This window comes from Heterocephalus glaber, unplaced genomic scaffold, assembly GCF_053883595.1.
Source record: "Heterocephalus glaber isolate CG9 unplaced genomic scaffold, H.glaber_assembly_v1.0 deba00000678, whole genome shotgun sequence".
NCBI classification, from domain to species: Eukaryota; Metazoa; Chordata; class Mammalia; order Rodentia; family Bathyergidae; genus Heterocephalus; species Heterocephalus glaber.
Window position 1 is genome coordinate 4,788,280 of NW_028258157.1, and position 19,463 is coordinate 4,807,742.

At 38.1% G+C, this 19,463-nt stretch overlaps 1 protein-coding gene across 1 annotated transcript in view; it reads left to right on the forward strand.

Annotated features, from left to right (window-relative positions):
* Window positions 1-19,463, forward strand: part of LOC101719794 (uncharacterized) — a 69,319-nt gene that overhangs the window by 6,910 nt on the left and 42,946 nt on the right. Inside the window, exons 2-3 of the mRNA XM_087206744.1 lie at window positions 16,037-16,163; window positions 16,659-16,754. Of these exons, the coding sequence (XP_087062870.1) occupies window positions 16,037-16,163; window positions 16,659-16,754 (223 nt within the window). The remainder of the gene's footprint in view (window positions 1-16,036; window positions 16,164-16,658; window positions 16,755-19,463) is intronic.

Sequence of the window (19,463 nt, forward strand, 5' to 3'; positions counted from 1 at the left end):
TGACTTGTCATTGCCACGACCTTTTCTTTTTGTTGGGTTCTCCCCCTTTACATTTAATTTCTTGTCATGCCAGATAGGTTCATTCTGCTTTGCTTCCTGGGGTTGTGATCCTCAATGTCTGTTTTTAGGATACTGTGTAAAATTCTTTGGAGTGCTGGTTTGGTATTCATGAAGTTCCTAAGGTGCTCTTTGTCATGAAAGTATCTTATTTCTCCATCGGTTTTGAAAGATAGTTTTGCATGGTACATCAATCTGGGTTGGAGGCTGTTTTCTTTTAGAGCTTGGAATATGTCACTCCAAGCTCTTCTTGCCTTGATGGTTTGTGTTGAGAAGTCTGCTGTGATTCTGATGGGCTTTCCTTTGTATGTGATTTGTTTCTTTTCTCTGACTGCTTGTAGAACTTTGTTCTTCTGTTGTGTTTCTGGAATCTTAACAATTATATGCCTATGTGTAGATTTTTTTGATCAAGGCTATTTGGAGTCCTATATGCCTCACTTATCTGTATGTCAAGCTCTTTTCCCCTGCTTGGGAAGTTTTCTGCCATTATTTCTGTGAAGAGATTTTTTATGTCATCTGCACTCTCTCCTGTTTCTTCATTGAGCCCAATCCGTCTTACGTTATTCTTTTTTGCATCATCTAGCAGCTGCTGGATTGATTTCTCATGTTCCCTTATAATTTTGAAGCAATTTTTCTTTTCCTGGTCACTAATTGCAATCTTATCTTCTGTATCTGAAATTCTGTCCTCACATTGGCTCATTCTGCTGTGTAGACTATCAGTGGAGGTTTTCATCTCCTGGAAATCTATTTGCATCTGTTTTATGGATTCCATTTGTTTCCTATGTTGGGATTCCATCATGTTCCTGAGGTCCTCTCTAGATTTATTAATCATGTCTTGCACTAGGGGCACAATTTTTCCTGTTATCTGAGAAATTATTTCTGATTTCATTTTTTCCAGATCCCCTTTTGTTTCCAGTTCAGTGGGTCCAGGTGGTTGAGTATCAGAATGGTCCATCTCATTTCCCTTTGAGGTTGCTGTAGGTGATCTGGAAGTCTGGTTTTGAGACTTATTTACGTGTTTTCTCGTTTCGACTGGGGTGGGGGCCTGTTAGCACCTGCATGGCTTACCTCCTCTGAGCTGGGAGAGGTGGGACTGGGGTCGGGAGCAGCAGTAGTGATGGTGGCCCAAAAGCCCTTTCCTGTGGGTTGGGAGCAGCGGGAGGGATGGTGGCCGGGAAGCCCCTTCCTCTAGTCCAGGAGCAGTGGGATGGTGGCTCAGAAGCCCCCCCCCTGGGCTGGGAGTGGTGGGAGGGATGGTGGCCTGGAAGCCCCTTCCTCTGGGCAAGGAGCAGTGGGACCGAAGGTGGCCCAAAAGCCCTTTCCTCTGGGCTGGAAGCAGCGGGAGTGATGGTGACCGGGAAGCCCCATCCTCTGGACCAGGAGCAGTGGGACCACGGCTCAGAAGCCCCTACCTCTGGGTCGGGAACAGCGGGACTCAGTACCTTGGTCTGGTGGTCTGGTGTCCTCTGCGCCTTTGTACTGTGGAACCAGGTGGCTGCCTGTCTGCAGTGGGGTGATTCGGCGTCTCCTGCACTCGGTAGGGTATGCACAGACCTTCCTGTGTGCAGCGAGTTGATTCGGCGTATTCTGCCTGACTGGGGACCTCGGTAGGGCATGGGCAGAACTGCCTGTCGGCAGTGGGCTGATTCGGCATGTTCTGTGCGACTCAAGACCTCGGTAGGGCATCTGTTCTTAAACTCTTAATCCTGCTGGGGATTTAGCTCAGTGGTCTTGTACCTGCCCAGCCACAGAGCACAGCGAGCAGTCAGTAGATTTGGACCTCAGCGGCTGTAGGCTACACACGGCCTCAGGAGACCTAGACACACAGCATATAAACCTGCGAGTTTCTTGAACTTTCGTTAGTGGAGTTATCCTTTAGCTGCCTTTCCAACTCCGGTGAGCACAGAATTATACAAACGCCACCATCTCAGTTCTTACACTCGCCCTAGAGAAGAGGCAGAGGAAATACATTTTCTTTTGATATGTGCACACATCTATGAAGCCAGCCCCACAGTCAACGTAATTCACATATCTGTGTCCATGAATTCCTGACACTGGCTGTTGCCAGGGTGGTCAGCAATCAGGTTGCATTCTTTGTTCCTGCAGATGGTTGAAAATGTGAAAGAGGAGCCCTGGGTACTTCCTGGTAGGGGCAGAAAAATATATAGATGTTGAGGGGTTTTTATCTTTGATCTGTGTATCTGTGCCACCAGAGTGTGACATTAGCACAGGGTTCCCAGGTCAGGCAGTGGAGAAATTGTGGCCATGGGTGTGGTGAGAGTTAACATGTGGTCAGAAGATGGTCCTGAGAGTGTGTTTCCAGATGTGCAAGTGCTGGTTCCAGGAGCTGTGCACATGGTGTGGTGGGATCCAAGATTATGATGCAGTAGTGTGTCTGCAGACAGCTGTGACCTGGGAGATGTACAGAGTGAGTTCACATCCAGCTCTGCTCCTGAAGGGGTTTGTTACAAACTAGCATGTCATTCATTTTACTCAGGTGTCAGATGAGCATATCTAGAATACTACCAAACTTCATTGAATCCCCAAAGGAATAACTGTGTGAGGTTTTAAGTTACTATGTGGTAGCTGCAAGTATAGGGTTTCTTGATTCATTATCTGGAAGTAGAATTTCTGATCCTATCCTCCATTAACTAGCCTGCCTACCATGTACAGAATTTAGTTTCCAGGAACAGGAGTTTCTACTAAGGATATTGGGGTACTGGATGATGGTTGTCTTTACTTTTCTCTTTTTTTTTTTGAGGGAAGGTCTCACTATGTAGTTCAGGCTGGACTTGAACTTATTATGTAACCTAGGGTGACCTCAATCAAACTTGTTGCAGTCTTCCTTTCTCAGCCTCCTGAGTGTTGGGATTACAGGCCTGCACCACCATACCCAGCTGGTGGTCCTGTTTTCTTTCAGACAGTGTAGTTCTTATGCAGCATGAGGAAGAGGGCTTCAAGTACAGGAATTCTACACTCCAGAAGATCCCTATGACCTGAATCCTCTAAATATCATTTGATGGTGTTTTTTAGCTTCAAAATTTGTTTGATTTTTAAAAATTGTTATCATCTCTTTATGAAGATTTTCTTTTAGTGTATTAAAATATTTTTGTTTACTTTAAGATCATTGTGTTTTCTTTTTTTTTTTATTGGTACCAGGGATCGAACTCGGGGATCGAACTCCGGTCCTTGCGCTTGCGCAGCAGGCAGCAAAACCACTGAGCTAAATCCCCAGCCCTCATTGTGTTTTCTTAAAACAGCTTTTTAAAATTCTGTATTTGAGAGTTCTCCTATACCAGTGGTGGTGAACCTATGGCATGTGTGCTGCAGCAGGCTGTTTGTTATCAATGAAAGCTCTAAAAGGTTTGCCATCACTGTTACTGATTCCTCTTTGTTCACTTTCTGGCACCTTATTAGGTGAGGCCAGGGTTGGCTGAATTCTCTTGATGGTTGTTGGTGCTCAATGACACTTGGGCATTGAAGGATTTGGTATTTACTTCAGTCAGCCTAATCTGGCTTTATGCCTATCATTCCAAAAATTGTAAACTGGTTGCTTATTTTCTCTGAGCCTGTAGTTTATTCCACTATATCAGCTGTGGGTGGTGTTTAGGTCCAAATTTGTAGAGTCTGGCGTAGGTGTATCATAACTGTTTCCATACTAGAGGACAGTCCAAGCTCAGGTTTTCCTTAAATATATTATTGTTTTGTTCAGAAAGAACCAGAATAGTATCTGGCAAGAGTATTCTGTCCCCATGAGTCTCTCCTTGTGGCTGGAGGAGGTGCAGACTTCTTATTCACAGTTACTAACCTGTGGTGAGGCACTATAGGATTCTGCCTGGCTCTGTGCAGAGTGAGTGGATGGAAAAAGCCATCTTATATTGTATTTGTGAGCAGCAGTGTTGTCAAGCTGTATCACACCTTGTGTCCACAGCCCACAAAGACCAGTAGAGGGCTGTAACAGCACCAAGCCCACGTTAATGTGTACTACCAGTTTCTGAGTTGGACTCATGGCTCAAAATTGCTGTTTCCATCTAGAGGTGGTATAGCTAGGATAGTATTCTGACAGACTGTGGTCACTTGTATTCCTTGGCATGGGCTTTGCCAGAAGCTTCATTCCCAGGCAGGCCTGAAGATGATGGCCATTAGTACTAGCCAGTTTTAGGTTTAACCACCCCAATAACAAGTTCCAGGGCGAGATTGTTCCCTGGCCTACCTCCACTGAATGGGGTCATGCAGCATACTATGCTGCCTGAGGTTGGGGTAGTATTGCTGAAAGCAGTCACTCAGCCACCTCAGCTGGCCCTAAGATGGTCACACCTCAGGCTCTGCGCAGCAGGACTGTGCAGTCTTGGGAGCATTGAAAACGTCACCACAGCTCACAGTAATGCTGGCTAACACAAATCCATCCCAGTGAGGTGCAAGTCTCTGGTGCTGGCTGGTTCTGGAGCCCTTTCTGCAAGCAGTGTCCTGGCAGTATCTGTGCTGCTCATGTTGGGGAATGGGTGATAGAGACCAATTCTTGGCCTCTATGCTGCCATGAAGCTGCTTTGTACACAGGGCTCACCCTTGCTGAGGGTCTTGCACGGTCTCAGGAGGACAGGTAAACCCAGGTCTCGCCTCCAGGCTCGAGATGATACAGGCTGAGACAGGTCTGACCCACATCGTCTCCTGATGCAGGGCTTATCAGGAGACTCTGTCTTTGAACTCTGGCCTGCATATGAGGCATTCTGTTCCCATCAAGCTGTGGGTGTCACCGTGGTGGAACTGGCCCTGGCTCAGACAAAGCTATGTGCCAGATATTATGTTCCCCTCTGCAGTAGGTGGGTTCCTGTTCCCACTCGGCCACCTCAGGCTCTGAGCCACAATGGAGGCAGGCAGCTGCCCGACTTAGCAGACTTCAGATAACAGCTCAGGGCCTCTATGTTGATTTGGCCATAGGGTTACAGTGCTTTTTACCCCGCACTGGATTTCACCTTGCAGTCGTGATTTTCTCCCTCTTTTTGTAGAGAAGGTGCTTTTTTCTATGATAGGATGTTTGCAGTTGGGGCAACTCTTTCCCTTCTGCCTTCTTCAGTACATCCTTTTGCTTTGTTTTATGGAGAGCAGGCACTGTGTTCTCATCTGACTTCTTTAGTACTTGTGAAGACAGTAGTTTGGTGTGTGACTAGCTGTTCTCCTTGGTGTGTCTATGGAGAGATGATCACCAGAGGATCTTACTCAGCTACCATCTTGCTGTTTCTTTTCAAATATTTTGTGATTAAATATGATTAAGTTAAATTTGACATTTTTAACCTTTTATAAATGTACCATTTCCTGGTACATTTGCATATTTAATCTACAATTGCATATTTAATCTGCAATTGTATCATCCACCCACCGAAATTTCTTTTTCTTCAAGAAACCTCTCCACACATCAAGCAGGAAATTCAAAACTCCTGTCTAAATAATGCTTCCACCACTGTTCTACCTTCTATGAGCTTGTCTACTATAAGAATGTTATAAAGATGTATTCATAATATTTTTCTTCTTGTGACTCTTTATTTCATGTAGCATAGTGTCTTATATCTTTATCCATGTCACAGCTTGTGTCAATATTTTCTTTTGAAAGCTCAACATATTCCAGTATACATGTGTATCACAGTTTGGTTCTTTGATAAAATCTTGTATCACTTTTCCCTTAAACTCACTATGAATAATGCTGTTATAGCTAATTGTGGTGGCGCATAATCCCAGCACTGTAGAAGCTGGGGCAGGAGGATAACCTTGAGTTTGAGGCCAGTCTGGTCTACTGTACATGAGTTCAAGGCCACCCTGAACTACGTAGTGTGACACAGCTTCTTGCTACATAGACCAGGTTAGCCTTGATGTCACTATGTAGCCCAGACATTTCCTGTCTTCTACAATGTTTGGTTTTTTTGAGACTGGGTCTTGCTACAGGATCATGTTGGCCTTAAACTCATTATGTGGCCTTGAACTCATTATGTAGTGTTGAACTCATGGCAATCTTCCTCGGCCCCCCCTAGTGCTGGGATTACAAGCATGTGTCACCATGCCTGGTATCTTCTGCAAATTTTGGAAAGGATTCAGCCACTTTCTAAATATATTTTTGTTGTTTTCTTCTCTCTTTCATTCTTAACTTTCCTTCTATGTTGCCCATCCTCTTTGTGAGCATCTGTCCATTTTTCTTCTTGTTTCATAAGGATTAGAAAACACCCATTGAGCTATCTTCCAAGTTTCTTTTTTTTGTTTGTTTTTCTTTTTTTGGTCCTGGAGATCGAACTCGGGTCCTTCTGCTTGTGAGGCAGGCGACGGAACCACTGAGCTAAATCCCTGGCCCTTTTTTTCTTTTTTGTTTTAATCAGTAGCTATAGAATTTCCATTTGGTAAGGTTTGCTTTTTCTATTGTAAGTTATTATCTCTCATACATTTTGAAAGTAAACATTCTTAAAGGAGGACTAACTGCAATAGAATTTTTTCAAACAAGCACCAGTAAGGTTCTTTTTTTTTTTTTTACTCCCACGACCCAAATGATATTCTGTAATTATCCCAAGGTCTGCTGTTCCCAGATACCTTCTACTTATTCAGTATAGTAATAAAATAAAATATCACCAACGTCTAGTTTATCCCTCTCTTGGTTTAAAATACTAGAAATCTTAAAAAAATAAAATAAAATAGTAGAAATCTAAAGCACAATGATGAGAAAATTTTTAAAAAGTGATTTCACTATATTCTAACATTGTACCACATTCTTTTCCTTATTTCCATTTAGTCTTTTTCCCCCTTTTCTTTATGCTTTATAAGTTGATATGTACACAGCTGGGTTTTTTTTGAGAAATGGCTTCTTTTTTAAAATAATTATTATTGGTACATGTTTACAGTGCATAATGATTGCATTCCTCACGGGGAGTTGATACACATACGTAACACATCTTAATTCTTTTTTAAATCACATTTTCCTTCCCCCTGCCCCCTCCATCTATCCATTGGTTCCCTTCCCTTTTCCAAAAAATGTATCTCTCTGTTTCCCATTATCTGTCTTTTATTGTGCTCTTTATTTATATTTTGGGTTCATTTAAGAGTGTCTGATTTATTTCACTTAATACTATGGTTTCAAGTAACATTTTTCTACAAATGACTCAAATTTATCTTTAGGACAAAGTGGTATTCTATTGTGTATAAATACCACATTTTCTTTTTCCATCTATTGATGCTTCCAAGATTTAGCTATTATGCGTTGTGCTGCTACAAGTATGGGTATGGATATGTCACTGTACTATATCTTTTGGGAAGATACCTAGAAAGGTGATGGTTGGGTTGAAAGAAATTTCTATTTTTAGTTTTCTGAGGAATTACCATGCTGATTTTCATAATGGTTGTACTAGTTTACATTGCCACCAGTAATGTAGAAGGGTTCCTTTCCCCCTGCAGCCTCACCAGCATTTGTTACTGTTTGAGTATTTGATAATAGCCATTTTTTTGGAATGAGGTATAATCTCAGTGTTGTTTTAATTTACATTTCTCACTGAGTGTGGTGGTGCACACCTGTAACTCCAGCACTTGAGAGATTGAAGCAGGGTATCACCATGAGTTCAGGGCCAGCCTGGACTGCGTAGTGAGATCTTGTCTCAAAAAACCAAAAAAGATGATTTCTAGTTCCATCTACTTTACTCCAAATGACATTTTATTTTTCTTTATGGCTTAATATTTCTTCCTTGATACATAATATCCACATATATATATGTGAATAAATATCTACATCTATATATCAGTCTGTATCATATTTATAACTACAGTATTTACTTGTTTTTCTTTATCTACTTAGCCATTTCAGTACATCTAGGCTCTTGCATAAGTTGTCTGTTGTTAAATGTGCCATGGTAATAGAATGCTGACTTTTATTCCTTTGGGAGGATATGGGACTTCTATTTTCAGTTTTTTGAATAATTTCCATATTTACTTCCATAGTGGCTGTATGAATTTACATTGCCACCAATAGTATAAAAAAGTTCTGATTTCCCCACATCTTCACCAGCATTTATGGTTTTTTGGTATTCTTGATAATAGCTGTTCTGACTGGGGTGAGAGAGAACCTTAATGTAATTTTGATTTGCGTCTTTCTCATGGCTAAAGTTGTTGAACATTTTCTCATATATTTGTTGGCCATGTGTACTTCTTTTGAGAAGTATTGATTCAGTTCATTTAAATATTTATTGATTGGACTATTTGAATTTTTTTTTGAGAAGGGTCTCACTGTGTAGTTCAGGTTGTCTGTGAACTCACTAGGTACCCAGGCTGGCCTCAAACTTGCAGTGATCCTCCTGCCTCAGTTTTGCAAGTGCTAGGGTTACAGGCTTGTACTACCATACCCTCAGTGCTTTTTGATGTTAATCTTTTTGAGTTTCTTATGTATTCTAGATATTAGCTCATGATTTGAAGAGTAGCTGGCAAAGATTTTTCCCACTCTGTAGACTGTTTTTTCACTCTCTTGGTTGTTTCCTTTGCTGTGAAGAAACTTTTTAATTTGATGCAGTTCCATTTGTTAATTTTTGCTGTTTTCTGAGCTATGAGGTTCCTATTCTGGAAGTCATTGTCTGTGCCTGTGTCTTGCAGTGTTTCTCCTAGTATTTTGGAAATTTGAAGATTTACATTTAAGTATGTGATTTGTTTTGAGCTGATTTTTGTAGAGGGTGAGAGAAAGGCCTAGCTAAATCTTTTTCAGTTGAATATCTAGATTTGTCAGCGTTGTTTGTTAAAAAGCCTGTCTTTTCTCCAACATTATATTTTTGTCACTGTTGCTCAGAATGAGGTGGTGGTACCTCTGTGGGTTTAATTTGTGTCCTCTAATCTATTCCATTGGTTGGCTTGTTTGTTTAGTTTTTATGTGAGGACTGTGTCTTTTGTTTTTCCTGGGATAGCTCTATAGTATATTTTGAAATCAAGTATCAAGATACCACCAGCATTGCTGTTTTGGTCAGAATTGCTTTGGCTTTTCAAGTTCTTTTTTGCTTCCATTGAAATTTCCATTTTTTTCAAATTCTGTGAAGAAATGCACTGGTATTTTGATAGGTGTTGCATTTGAATCTTTAGATTGCTTTGGGGAATATTATTATATATTGTAATACATTATTTCTGCCAATTCATGAACACTGAAGTTCTTTACACCTTCTGGTGTCTTCAGTTTCTTTTTCAGCATTTTACAACTTACATTGTTTTTTTGTTTTGGTACCGGGGATTGAACCTCCGGACCTTGTGCTTGCAAAGCAGGTGGCAGAACCACTGAGTTAAATCCCCAGCCCTTACATTGTTGATATATCTCACCTTTTTAGATTTATTTTTTGAAGCTATTATGAGTGGTATTGTTTTCCTGATTTCTTTGTTATTTGCACACAAAAATTCTAGTTTTGTATGGTGGTGGTATGCTGCTAGTTTGCTGAATTTCTCAGATCCAAAAGTTTTCCAGTGGAGTCATTAAGGGTTTTCTCTGTGTAGGATTATATTGTTTGCAGTTAACGATAATTCAATTTCTTCATTTCCTATTTGTATTTTTAAAAATTTATCTTTCCTAACTGCTGTGGTTATACTAGCCATACTGTAATAAACGATAACTCCTTGTTTCATTCCCAATTTTAGAGAAAATAGTTTCAGTTTTTACCTGTTCAGTATGATGTTGGCTATGGATGTTCTGAATATGACTTTTATGTCAAAGCAAGATCCTTCTATACCTACTTTCTTCAGGACATGGATGTATTCAAGACATGTATTGGTTTATTGTGAAGAACTATTGCAATGGGGAAGCACTCTATTTAAGATCTGAAACCACCCTGATGGTTAGGCTGAGAAATGGGCTTACTTTCATAGGGAGGAGCAGAAAAGACTAGGTAGAGGTGGGATGAATTGGGCATGGTGAAGGATGGCATTGGCCTCTAAGGAAGGCCCATAAAGGAGCGTATTTTGTTTCAGAATGAGGGTAGTCAGAGTTCAGGAGGAAGGAGAAAAACTTAAATTTGGTCATCAACTCTTTTGATCTGACCACTGAAAAGAAACTGATTAGCTAGTAATTTGTTAGGAAAAAAATGGGAATATTTAGAATCAGTATCTGAATTTGTCTTTGGTAAAAAAAGGGAGGATCAGCTGGGTGTGGTGAAAGTGTCTGTATCCTAGCACTCAGAAGGCTGAGCCAGGAGCATTGCTGTGAATTCAAGACCAGCCTGGACTACATAGTGAATTCAAAGTCAGCCTGAACCACAAAACAAGACCTTGTTTTAAAAAAAAAAAAAAAGAAAAAAGGCTCATCCAATCCATGGGAAAAGCTTCCTCACAGGAAACAGCTCTTAACAGAACACAAAGAGTGGGGGAATTTCTTCTCATGGCTTTTTCTTGGGATTATGTGCATTCCTCATTTATCCATGCCAATTTTATTGATATACACAGGGGCACCTCAGTTTACAAATTCAAATTTGTTTTATGATTTTGAGGAAGACCCTTGCATTTTGTGTCTTTGTGGGGAAGATGGCCATAGTCGTGTTTGTCACCCAGTACAGAAGCAAAATTTTGCCAAACCCTTTTGTTTATGAACTGAATTGTTTGCAAACAGAAGCTTTTGTGAAGTGGGGTATTATCTTATGTGTTTGGAGCTTAATGAGTTAAATATTTCATGATAAACTAGTAAAGATAAAGCTTTACCGATTTTTGTTTCCATGAAAATATTAAACTTGGGTTTTATAGGAGCCCTCACTTTCAGGCAGCTGCTGAGAATATAAATAATGCTTTGGGGCTTACAATTCTCATGTAAAAAGTAGACAGTACTGAGCAACTGAGTCCTGAACTTTGTCTTGTGTGTCAGAATTGAATTGTTGGGCAATGGGAGAATCTGTTGAAGTTCAGCGAACTCCACACATTTGATGTTGCAAGTGGTTACAGAAATGTTGCCAGAGGTAAGAATCTTCAACTGACTTTAAGTGTTTGTTTGATCAGTGGGAAGAACTGAGGCCCTGGAAGAGAATTACACATTGTGGAGTGATGGTGTACGGTATATGGAGCTCAAAGAATTAAATTTCCAGCTACTCAGGTTTCCTTCATTTTGTTCAGAGGTGTGAGTTTCGTTTGTGAACATCTCCCCACTGATAGTGGTGCACAACCTTGAGAACGTATGTAATTTCTAAATGCAGGTTTCCTTGTGAACTGTGGGTGGGAAAGGCACTTACCTGAGTGGCTTCCATCTCATTTGCTTTATAGCATATTGGTACCTCAAAATTTCAATTTGGCCATGTTTTTACAAATTTTATTCCATAATTTAAGTGTAAGATACTATTTTCCTTGTTGAATATGTACGTGGATTAAGTGATGATCTGAATAAGCAGAAGTAGCCTTTTAATAAGTTATCTGTCTTATGCTATTTAAATTGTGAGTCTAAATAAGTGTAGCATGCCCATCCAGGAAAATAATGAGCTCTGTGCAGTGCTAGTGTGCCTGCCTGTGTCATCTGCCACCTCACCCAGATGTGACAATAGACGTATTTTTTTGTGCAGGTTATAGATTCAAAATGTATTTCATAAGAATCACTATTGTGCTTCTTTTGAGTTTTTAGTAACTTATTCCTATTATTATTCCATTAGTATTATGACAGAATTTATAGTTATTGTTTCTCTCTCAATCTTTTGTACATGTGCTGCTCTAGGCCATGTGGTTTGCTCACCCATTTCAGGTCTTTATTTTAAGTTAGTGTTAATTCTTTTTATTATTTGTGGATGTTTATACAAAATAGTAGATTTTATTTGGCATATTCATATATGCATATAACATTTTTATAATTTTGCCTTTTACCTAGCTTGTCTATGGTCTCCTTCCCCATACTGTATAGTCTCCCATCTACTTTCATGTTGTCTTTTTTTTAAGATTCCACATATGAGAGAAAATGTCAAGATTTTTTTCTTTGAGTTTGGTTTTTCATGTAACATAATCTTCAGTTCCATCAGTTTTCCTGCATATGTCATGATTTCATTCTTCTTTATAACTGAACAATTCTTTCCTATGTATATATGCCTCATTTTCTTTGTGTAGTCATCAATTGATAAGCAACTGTTTTCATGATTTAGCTGCTATGAATTGGGCCATTTTAAACATAGGTATGCAGGTATGTCTACAATAAGCTGATTTGAATTCTTCAGCAGAATACTGAGGTGTTGGGCTGGGAATTTAGCTCATTGGGGTTGGGGATTTAGCTCAGTAGTTCTGGTGCCTACTTCACAAGTGAAAGGTCCCGAGTTTGATCCCCGGTACCAAAAAAAAAAAGAAAGGAAAAAGAATACTGAGGTGTTATATGAGTGCATCAAATTGTTGCTCTACTTTTACTTTTTTGAGGAACATCCATAGTGTTTTGAATAGTGGTTGTAATAATTTGCATTCCCATCAGCAGTATATCAAAGTTTCTTTTCCCTCAAAGCCTCCCCACATTTATTATATCTTGATAGCCATTCTAAATGGAATGAGATGAAATTTTAGTGTAGTCTGGATTTGCATTTCCCTGATAAGTAAAGACATTGAACTTTTTAAAGTACTTATTGGCCATTTGTACTTTGAGAAGTGTCTGTTCAGTTTATTTGCCCATTTATTGATTTGGAATTTTTTTTTCTTTTTTACATTCTTTATTCATGTGGTGTATTCATCTGTCAGAAGAGTAGCTAGCAAATATTTTCTTCCATTTCTTCACTCTATTATTTCTTTTGCTTTTTAGAAGCTTTTTAAAGCTTTTGGTGTAGTTCTTTTTTAAATTCTTCCTATTATTTCCTGTGCTGTTGGAGTCCCATTCACAAAGTCCTTGCCTTATGTTTTCTTCTAGCAGTCTCAAACTTTCAGGTCTTTGATCTATTTTGATTTGATTTTTATGAGGGGGAGAGATTGAGATCCAGTTTCAGTATTCTACATAGGTTATCTTTTTCTGAGTGGCATTTATTAAACTGTCTTTTCTCCAATCCACATTGTTGAATACTTTGTCAAAATTCAAATGGCTGTAGCTGTGTTTTTTTTCTCTGTCATCTTTCTACTCTGTTGGTCTACATGTCTGTTTCTATGCCAGTAAAATGCTGATTTTATTACTATGATTTTATATACTAATGTGTAGAGTACACATTTATATCAAATATTGAACTGTTTTTTAGCAGTGCTTTTTTCTTCAGCATTATTTTGACTATTGTGGCTGTTTTGTGTATGTGAATTTTATGATTTTTTTAGTGCTTTGAAGAACATTATTGCTTTGTAGAAAGGGGATATATTAAATCTTTAGATCATTTTTGTTAATATGCCATGTAAAAATACTAATTTTGCTAATCCATGAATGTGGGAGATCTTTCCATCTATGTTTGTCATCTTCAATTTCTTTCTTCAACATTCTGTAATTTTTTGTAGAGGTTGATTCCCTTTTTCTTTAGGTTGATTCATTGGTAGTTTAGTTTTTATTTAAAGTGATTGAGACTGGAATTGTTTGCTTTTCTCAGTGAGTTCATTACGGTTATATAGAAAAGGTAATGATCCTTTTATGTTGATTTTCAACTCTGTCACTTTGCACTGCCTGCCTTAATTCGTGTAGCTGTTTATTTTTATCTTTGAATTCATTAGTCATTTTAACAATCAAGCTTTAACTCTTTGACTTTTCCTACGCTTATGTATCTGTGGATTCAGTTGTGTGTATTCTGGGTGTGTAGTTCTTTGGTGATATGTTACTGTCTTGTTTTCTTAGATTTTTAAGTTCAGATTTGCACATCTGTTGAGAAAGGGTATCATTTCCACTATTATGTGAGAATCCTGTAGTAAGCATCTTTCCCTATGATATGCTCGATATATCTGTGTCAAAGAGCCCACTCAACATGTTCAAGGTGTTAGGTTCAAATCCCAGATCTGCTTTGAGAGGATAATTTAATAATTAGTATTAACAACTAAAAATAATCTATAAGTTTGTTTAAAAACTTGATAAAATTGATTTCTACAATTCCAGAAAGCTAAGGAAAGAAAGAGAAATATTACAATAGACTAAAAAGTTATGCGGTAATTCTATTAAAATTATTTCTAAAATATATTTTAAAAGAGAGAGGGAAAAGAGACAATAAGATAAGAGGCAAAAGAGGAGGGTAGCAGATAACATGAAAAAGGACAGAGGAAATAGGGAGCAAAACTTAATATATTAAAATGTATAAAATGTTAACCAGTGGGGGAAAAACATTAGTTGGGGAAAACACAGCAAAAGAACACAATTGAAATGAAGGAAAAAAACTAATAAAAACAAGACTAAGATTTTTCCCTTGAAGAGGTATTGAAAATGTAAATTATTTCTGCTGTTGACATCTGCCAAATATTAGGCAGAATGTGGAATACTTTTTCATCCAGAATATTCCTTCTTAGCCTATGTTCAAATGGGCAGAATCACTTAGAGGGCTAAGATGAAAGTGTCAGTGGTGGGGCTCGATTTACACCCAATATCTCAGGATGTTTTAGGCATACAGGAATAGGGGCTACAGGTAAAATTTGAGCCATTTGATGACTCTCACTTGCCTATCCTGGGGTTGATCCAGGTTTTGGGTCTTGGGTACCACAGTTCTCTAGCTAGGACACTCAGAGGCATAGATGACCAGTATCCAGCTTGTGGCATGTACTCTGAATGCCTGAATGGGGCAGAGTTTGCTGTGCCCATGGGTCTACATTTGGGTGAGAAGTGGTGAGTACCACCACCAATTCCAGTGTAAGCATCCTGGGCCCAGAATACCATGCATCTATAATCAACTGGTCTCTTCCCTTGATAGAATGTCAAACAGCAGTTTTTAAAAAGTACAGTGTGCCTCAGCTTCAGTTTCGTCTGCTGCCCAGCAGCTGATCTCTGCTCAGCAGACTGCACTTCCCACTTCTCACCAGCTGACATCTACCTGGCAAGTGTATTTCCTACCAACCACCACTGTGTGGGTGGTCTGAGTTAACATACTTTTAATTTGTTGAAAATGTTAATTTTATTTTTTTCCCAAATAATCGTGGTTCTCAAATTTTCTTGCATTTGAAAAAAAAGTGGTGAAAAGTTTTGAAAAAGGGAGAACAATGAAAAGAAAGTGAATACCATGCTGTGCAAAGACTGTACACTGTATGAGGCTGTAGACCACAGGAGACATTCATACGTTGGAATTAACACAAAATTGATGCTCCTGTCAGGAGTAGGTTAAGATTCTGCCTCATTTTATCTTTTGTGTTTGTTTTCTTTGTGGCCACTGATACGACATTGCTGATGTTCCATCTCTGTGTATTCAGATCTGATACAACTTTGTCCCTTTACAACATATTTAACTAGATTTACTTGATAAAAGTCCTATCTATCACATTCTTTCTTATAAATTTATCATTAAGTATCTTCATGGGATTTTCTAAATAGCTTGCACCTAAAAAAGATTTTCTTAATGTTTTTGCTAATATATTAAAATGTTAAAATATGGTAAAAATCATTGTCAAATTAATGTCTCAATTCTTCTATGGTGCTCTACCTTTCTGTTGTCTAAAATGTGATCTCTTTGAACTACCAACCTTAGCATCACAAGTGAGCTTCCTACACATTCTGACATCCAAAGCATTCTCTAAATGACCGAATCAAAATATACATTTAAATGAAATCTCAAATGTATGGTTTTAACATTAAAATTTGAAAAGTACTTTCTTAGCATGATGACTTTCTCACCTGAGAAAAATTTAGAACTTGTATAAAATATAAACAATAGCACTCAAAAATGTACTTTCCTATGTTTTAAATTTAATCAAAGTGTAGTCCCTACACTGGTTTTGTAAATCTTATGGCATATTCTTAGCTCCAAATTAGATCATACATTGTCTATTCAAATAATTAGGTTTTCCACCTATGTCTGCAGCAGTCCTTACTCTTGTTTCATAGTAGATCAAATCAAGAGCTTTGCTGATGAACACAGAATAAATGTGATTTTTTGAAATATTTCAGGAACTGTTGACATTCAAGGATGTGGTCATTGATCTCTCTTTAGAGGAGTGGGAGTGCCTGGACCCTGCTCAGCAGAATCTGTACAGGGATGTGATGTTAGAGAACTACAGAACCTTGATCTTCCTGGGTGAGTCTGACTTCCTGCAGAACCCTGATAAACTATCAATGTTTAATTCTCATCCTTTTTAAAGAATACTTCCTGGGGGCTTCTGACTTTTATGAATGAATTTCAAGTTCCTACTTTCAAAGGAAAAACAATGGAGATCTCTCAGTATAGAAACAAAATTTTTCATGCCATTTATTCTTCTGTGTCCCCCTGTCTTAAAGTGTTATCCATCTTTAATGTACATTGTGATAATTGTAGAAATCCTGTGGCAGAAAATATTGTTGCCTCTAATTTAAAGCTCAGTTCTCCCTTATAGTGTTGTTTATTAGTTGAAAGTGAAGTGCAATATGTTAGAAATGCTTTCTATATAGTCTTAGTGGCTGCTTGGAAACATTTGGAGAAATCATTTTTGAGGATCTTACATGATTTCTTCTCTTTTGACTATAGTATTGGAAAGAAATGTCAGTTATTGGGAGAATGTAAGACGAGTGTCATATTCCATCTTCCAATCAACAGGTCTAGCTGTCTCTAAGCCACACCTGATAACCCTTCTGGAGCAAAGCAAAGAACCCTGGATTGTGAAGAGTCAAGATACAGCAGCCATGCATTCAGGTTCGTAAGAATTAAGCAAAGAACATAGATGAGCATTTCAAAGGTCAGGGAGAAATTCAGGCTTTAAACTGTAGGTTGAGAAGCTCAGTTTTAGTGGAAATGATATTTCAGAAGCTGAAGTTTATCTCTTGTACTATAAAAGGACATTTCCTGCCTTTTGTTCATCATGCTCTTAAAGCCTCTAATGCTTCTCCTTTCCCTCCAGTGACTTCCTAGGACATTGAAGTGACAGCCGAGGTCCTTTCATTTGTGAGGGTCTGGCTTCTCACTGGTTGTGGGTCCCTCAGAAAAACTGTGCCCATATCTTAAGGCCTCTATGTTAATCAAATGCAGTTTATTAATGACATCATAAAGATGATTCTTTAAAATAGTTGCCTTATTATTTATTAAATTGTGCAAAAAGAGTACTTCATGATTAGAATGGATACAATGTGAAATTTTTATGCCATATACTGAATGCCACTGTAACAAAATGGCTGTTTACTATGGTATGTAGTCACATCTAAAAATTTCCATTGTCTAGAATAATTTTTAAAGTGTTTTTTGAGAATTAAAAAAGGATAAATTTTCTTTTTCTTTTTTGTGATTTTATTTTCTGTGTTTCAATTTTTAGAGTAGGTTCCCTCACATCAGTTTTTTTTCCCCCAGTTTTACCCTGTATACCATGAGTATTGACAATTTCATCTTTTGTTGCTGTTGTTTTCAGACAGGGTCTCATTATGCCATTCAGGGTGGCCTTGAACTCATGCCAGTCCTTCTGCCCCAGTCTCCCAAGTGCTGGATTGAGCTACTTGAATTTAATGTCTTTTTTCTTCCTCATATTTAAGAATGTCTGAGGCATTGTTACATAATGAATTCTCAACTACACCATTTCTCCTTTTTTTATTTGAAATTTTTATCTGTTGATGTTATCATTTTCTTGATTTCCTTTAGTCTTCTGTTCTTGTTTAGCTAATTATCCTTCAAATGATTGTTTTGAAATTTTTAGACAAGTCATAAATATCTTTTTCCTCAGCACCAATTTCTACTGTCTTATTTTGTTCCATTGAGTGGCCAATGTTTTTTCCCACTCTTTGTTATGCTGGGTTAACTTTTGTTAAGAATTGTGTACTTAACCAGCCTATTGTATATTAATACAATCATTATGGAAAACAATATGAAAGTTGCTCAAAAGATTCTAAGTATGGCTGGGGATATAGTTCAGTTGTGGAACATTTGCTTAACATGCAAAAAAAGTCCCTGGGTCTGATCCTCAGGAACAACAACAAAAAGGAAAACAATCATATGATTCAACAATACAAAATCTGCAGCTAAAAGAAAGCAAGTCACTTTGTTGAAAATATATCTATCATGCAAAGTTCAGTGCACCATTATTCATAATGAGCATGAAATGGAATCAAAGTTCTTTTCAATGAATGAATGAATAAGAACATATATACACACATACTACGAATTACCATGCAGCCATAAAAAGAGACAATTTTGCTATTTGATGTAGTAAAGCATGCCTTTATAATTTATAATGATTGAACTATGCCCAGTGCAGTCAGTTATTGTAAATCTCAATTATATGTAAAGATATCTATCTAAGATAGTTTTTTTCTTATAGAATGAAAAAAGGTTTTCAGGGCTTATAATTTTTGCTGGAGGGGTTGGGATGATATTGGTCAACAGTTACAAAATTTTAGATAACAAAACTTTAAAAATGCAGTAGATATAGTCTAATATGGTGAGTATAATTAAGGTATTTATGAGGAATGCATATTTCTTTTTCTGCATATTTGTTGAGATGCTATGTTCTTTTCTATACCTGTTGATAATTTTTGTTACTGTCCTCATTTTCCTACTCTTAAAATTAGATTTAGTCTTAAATGACCTGAATTGTCATACACTATATACCTGTTATCACCTACCCTGCAGTTAAACGTAGATAGACATCAGTTTTACTGCAACTCCCATGAAAGCCAGAAATGTGTCCATATGTTACATTCTTCTCTGTGTTCCCTAAGGGAGAATTAAAGTGTTGAGAGTTTTTTCATAATTATCCAATGCTATATAGGGAGAAGGAAGATTTTTGGTTGACAAGGTTAACTTTTATTAGTAAATTTCATTTCTATAAGTATGTGACTCTCCTTAAAGTTGTGCTAAACTGGAGTACTGTGAACTTTTAACTGGTTTTCAGAATTCTCACAAGGGTAATCTGGTCAACATTTTGTTGTTCAGTTTATATATCTGTGGGGAAGTGAGGACCTTGTGTATAGTGTCAGGTAAAAGGGCCGAAGACCAAGACCAGACCAGGCCACAACAAACCTTTATTAGAGTCTTTTATAGAGACTGGGGTGGGGTTTGTAGGGGCTGAGGTGGGGTTGAGTGAGGTAGTGACTAGGGAATGGAGGAGCCCGTGACGTCACTAGGTGGTAGGAGGTGAGTATTAGGTTACTTTCTAGGCGGGAACAGGGGCATACTGGGAAGAAGGGTTTATTCTTTGGTGGGAGCAACCATCTTGGCATGATGTCACACAGGGGAGGGGGCAAGGCACAATAGGAAGAGGGCAGCTACTATACATAATATCTGCTGTGGTAGTGGGAGACCTATCATGTACTATTATATTATCCTACTGAAGTATTCAGCTTGGTGTAATTTTATTATATCTGCAAGATACATTGACCTGAGTCTAATAAATGAGATAATTTGTTGGTTTTTTTTCAG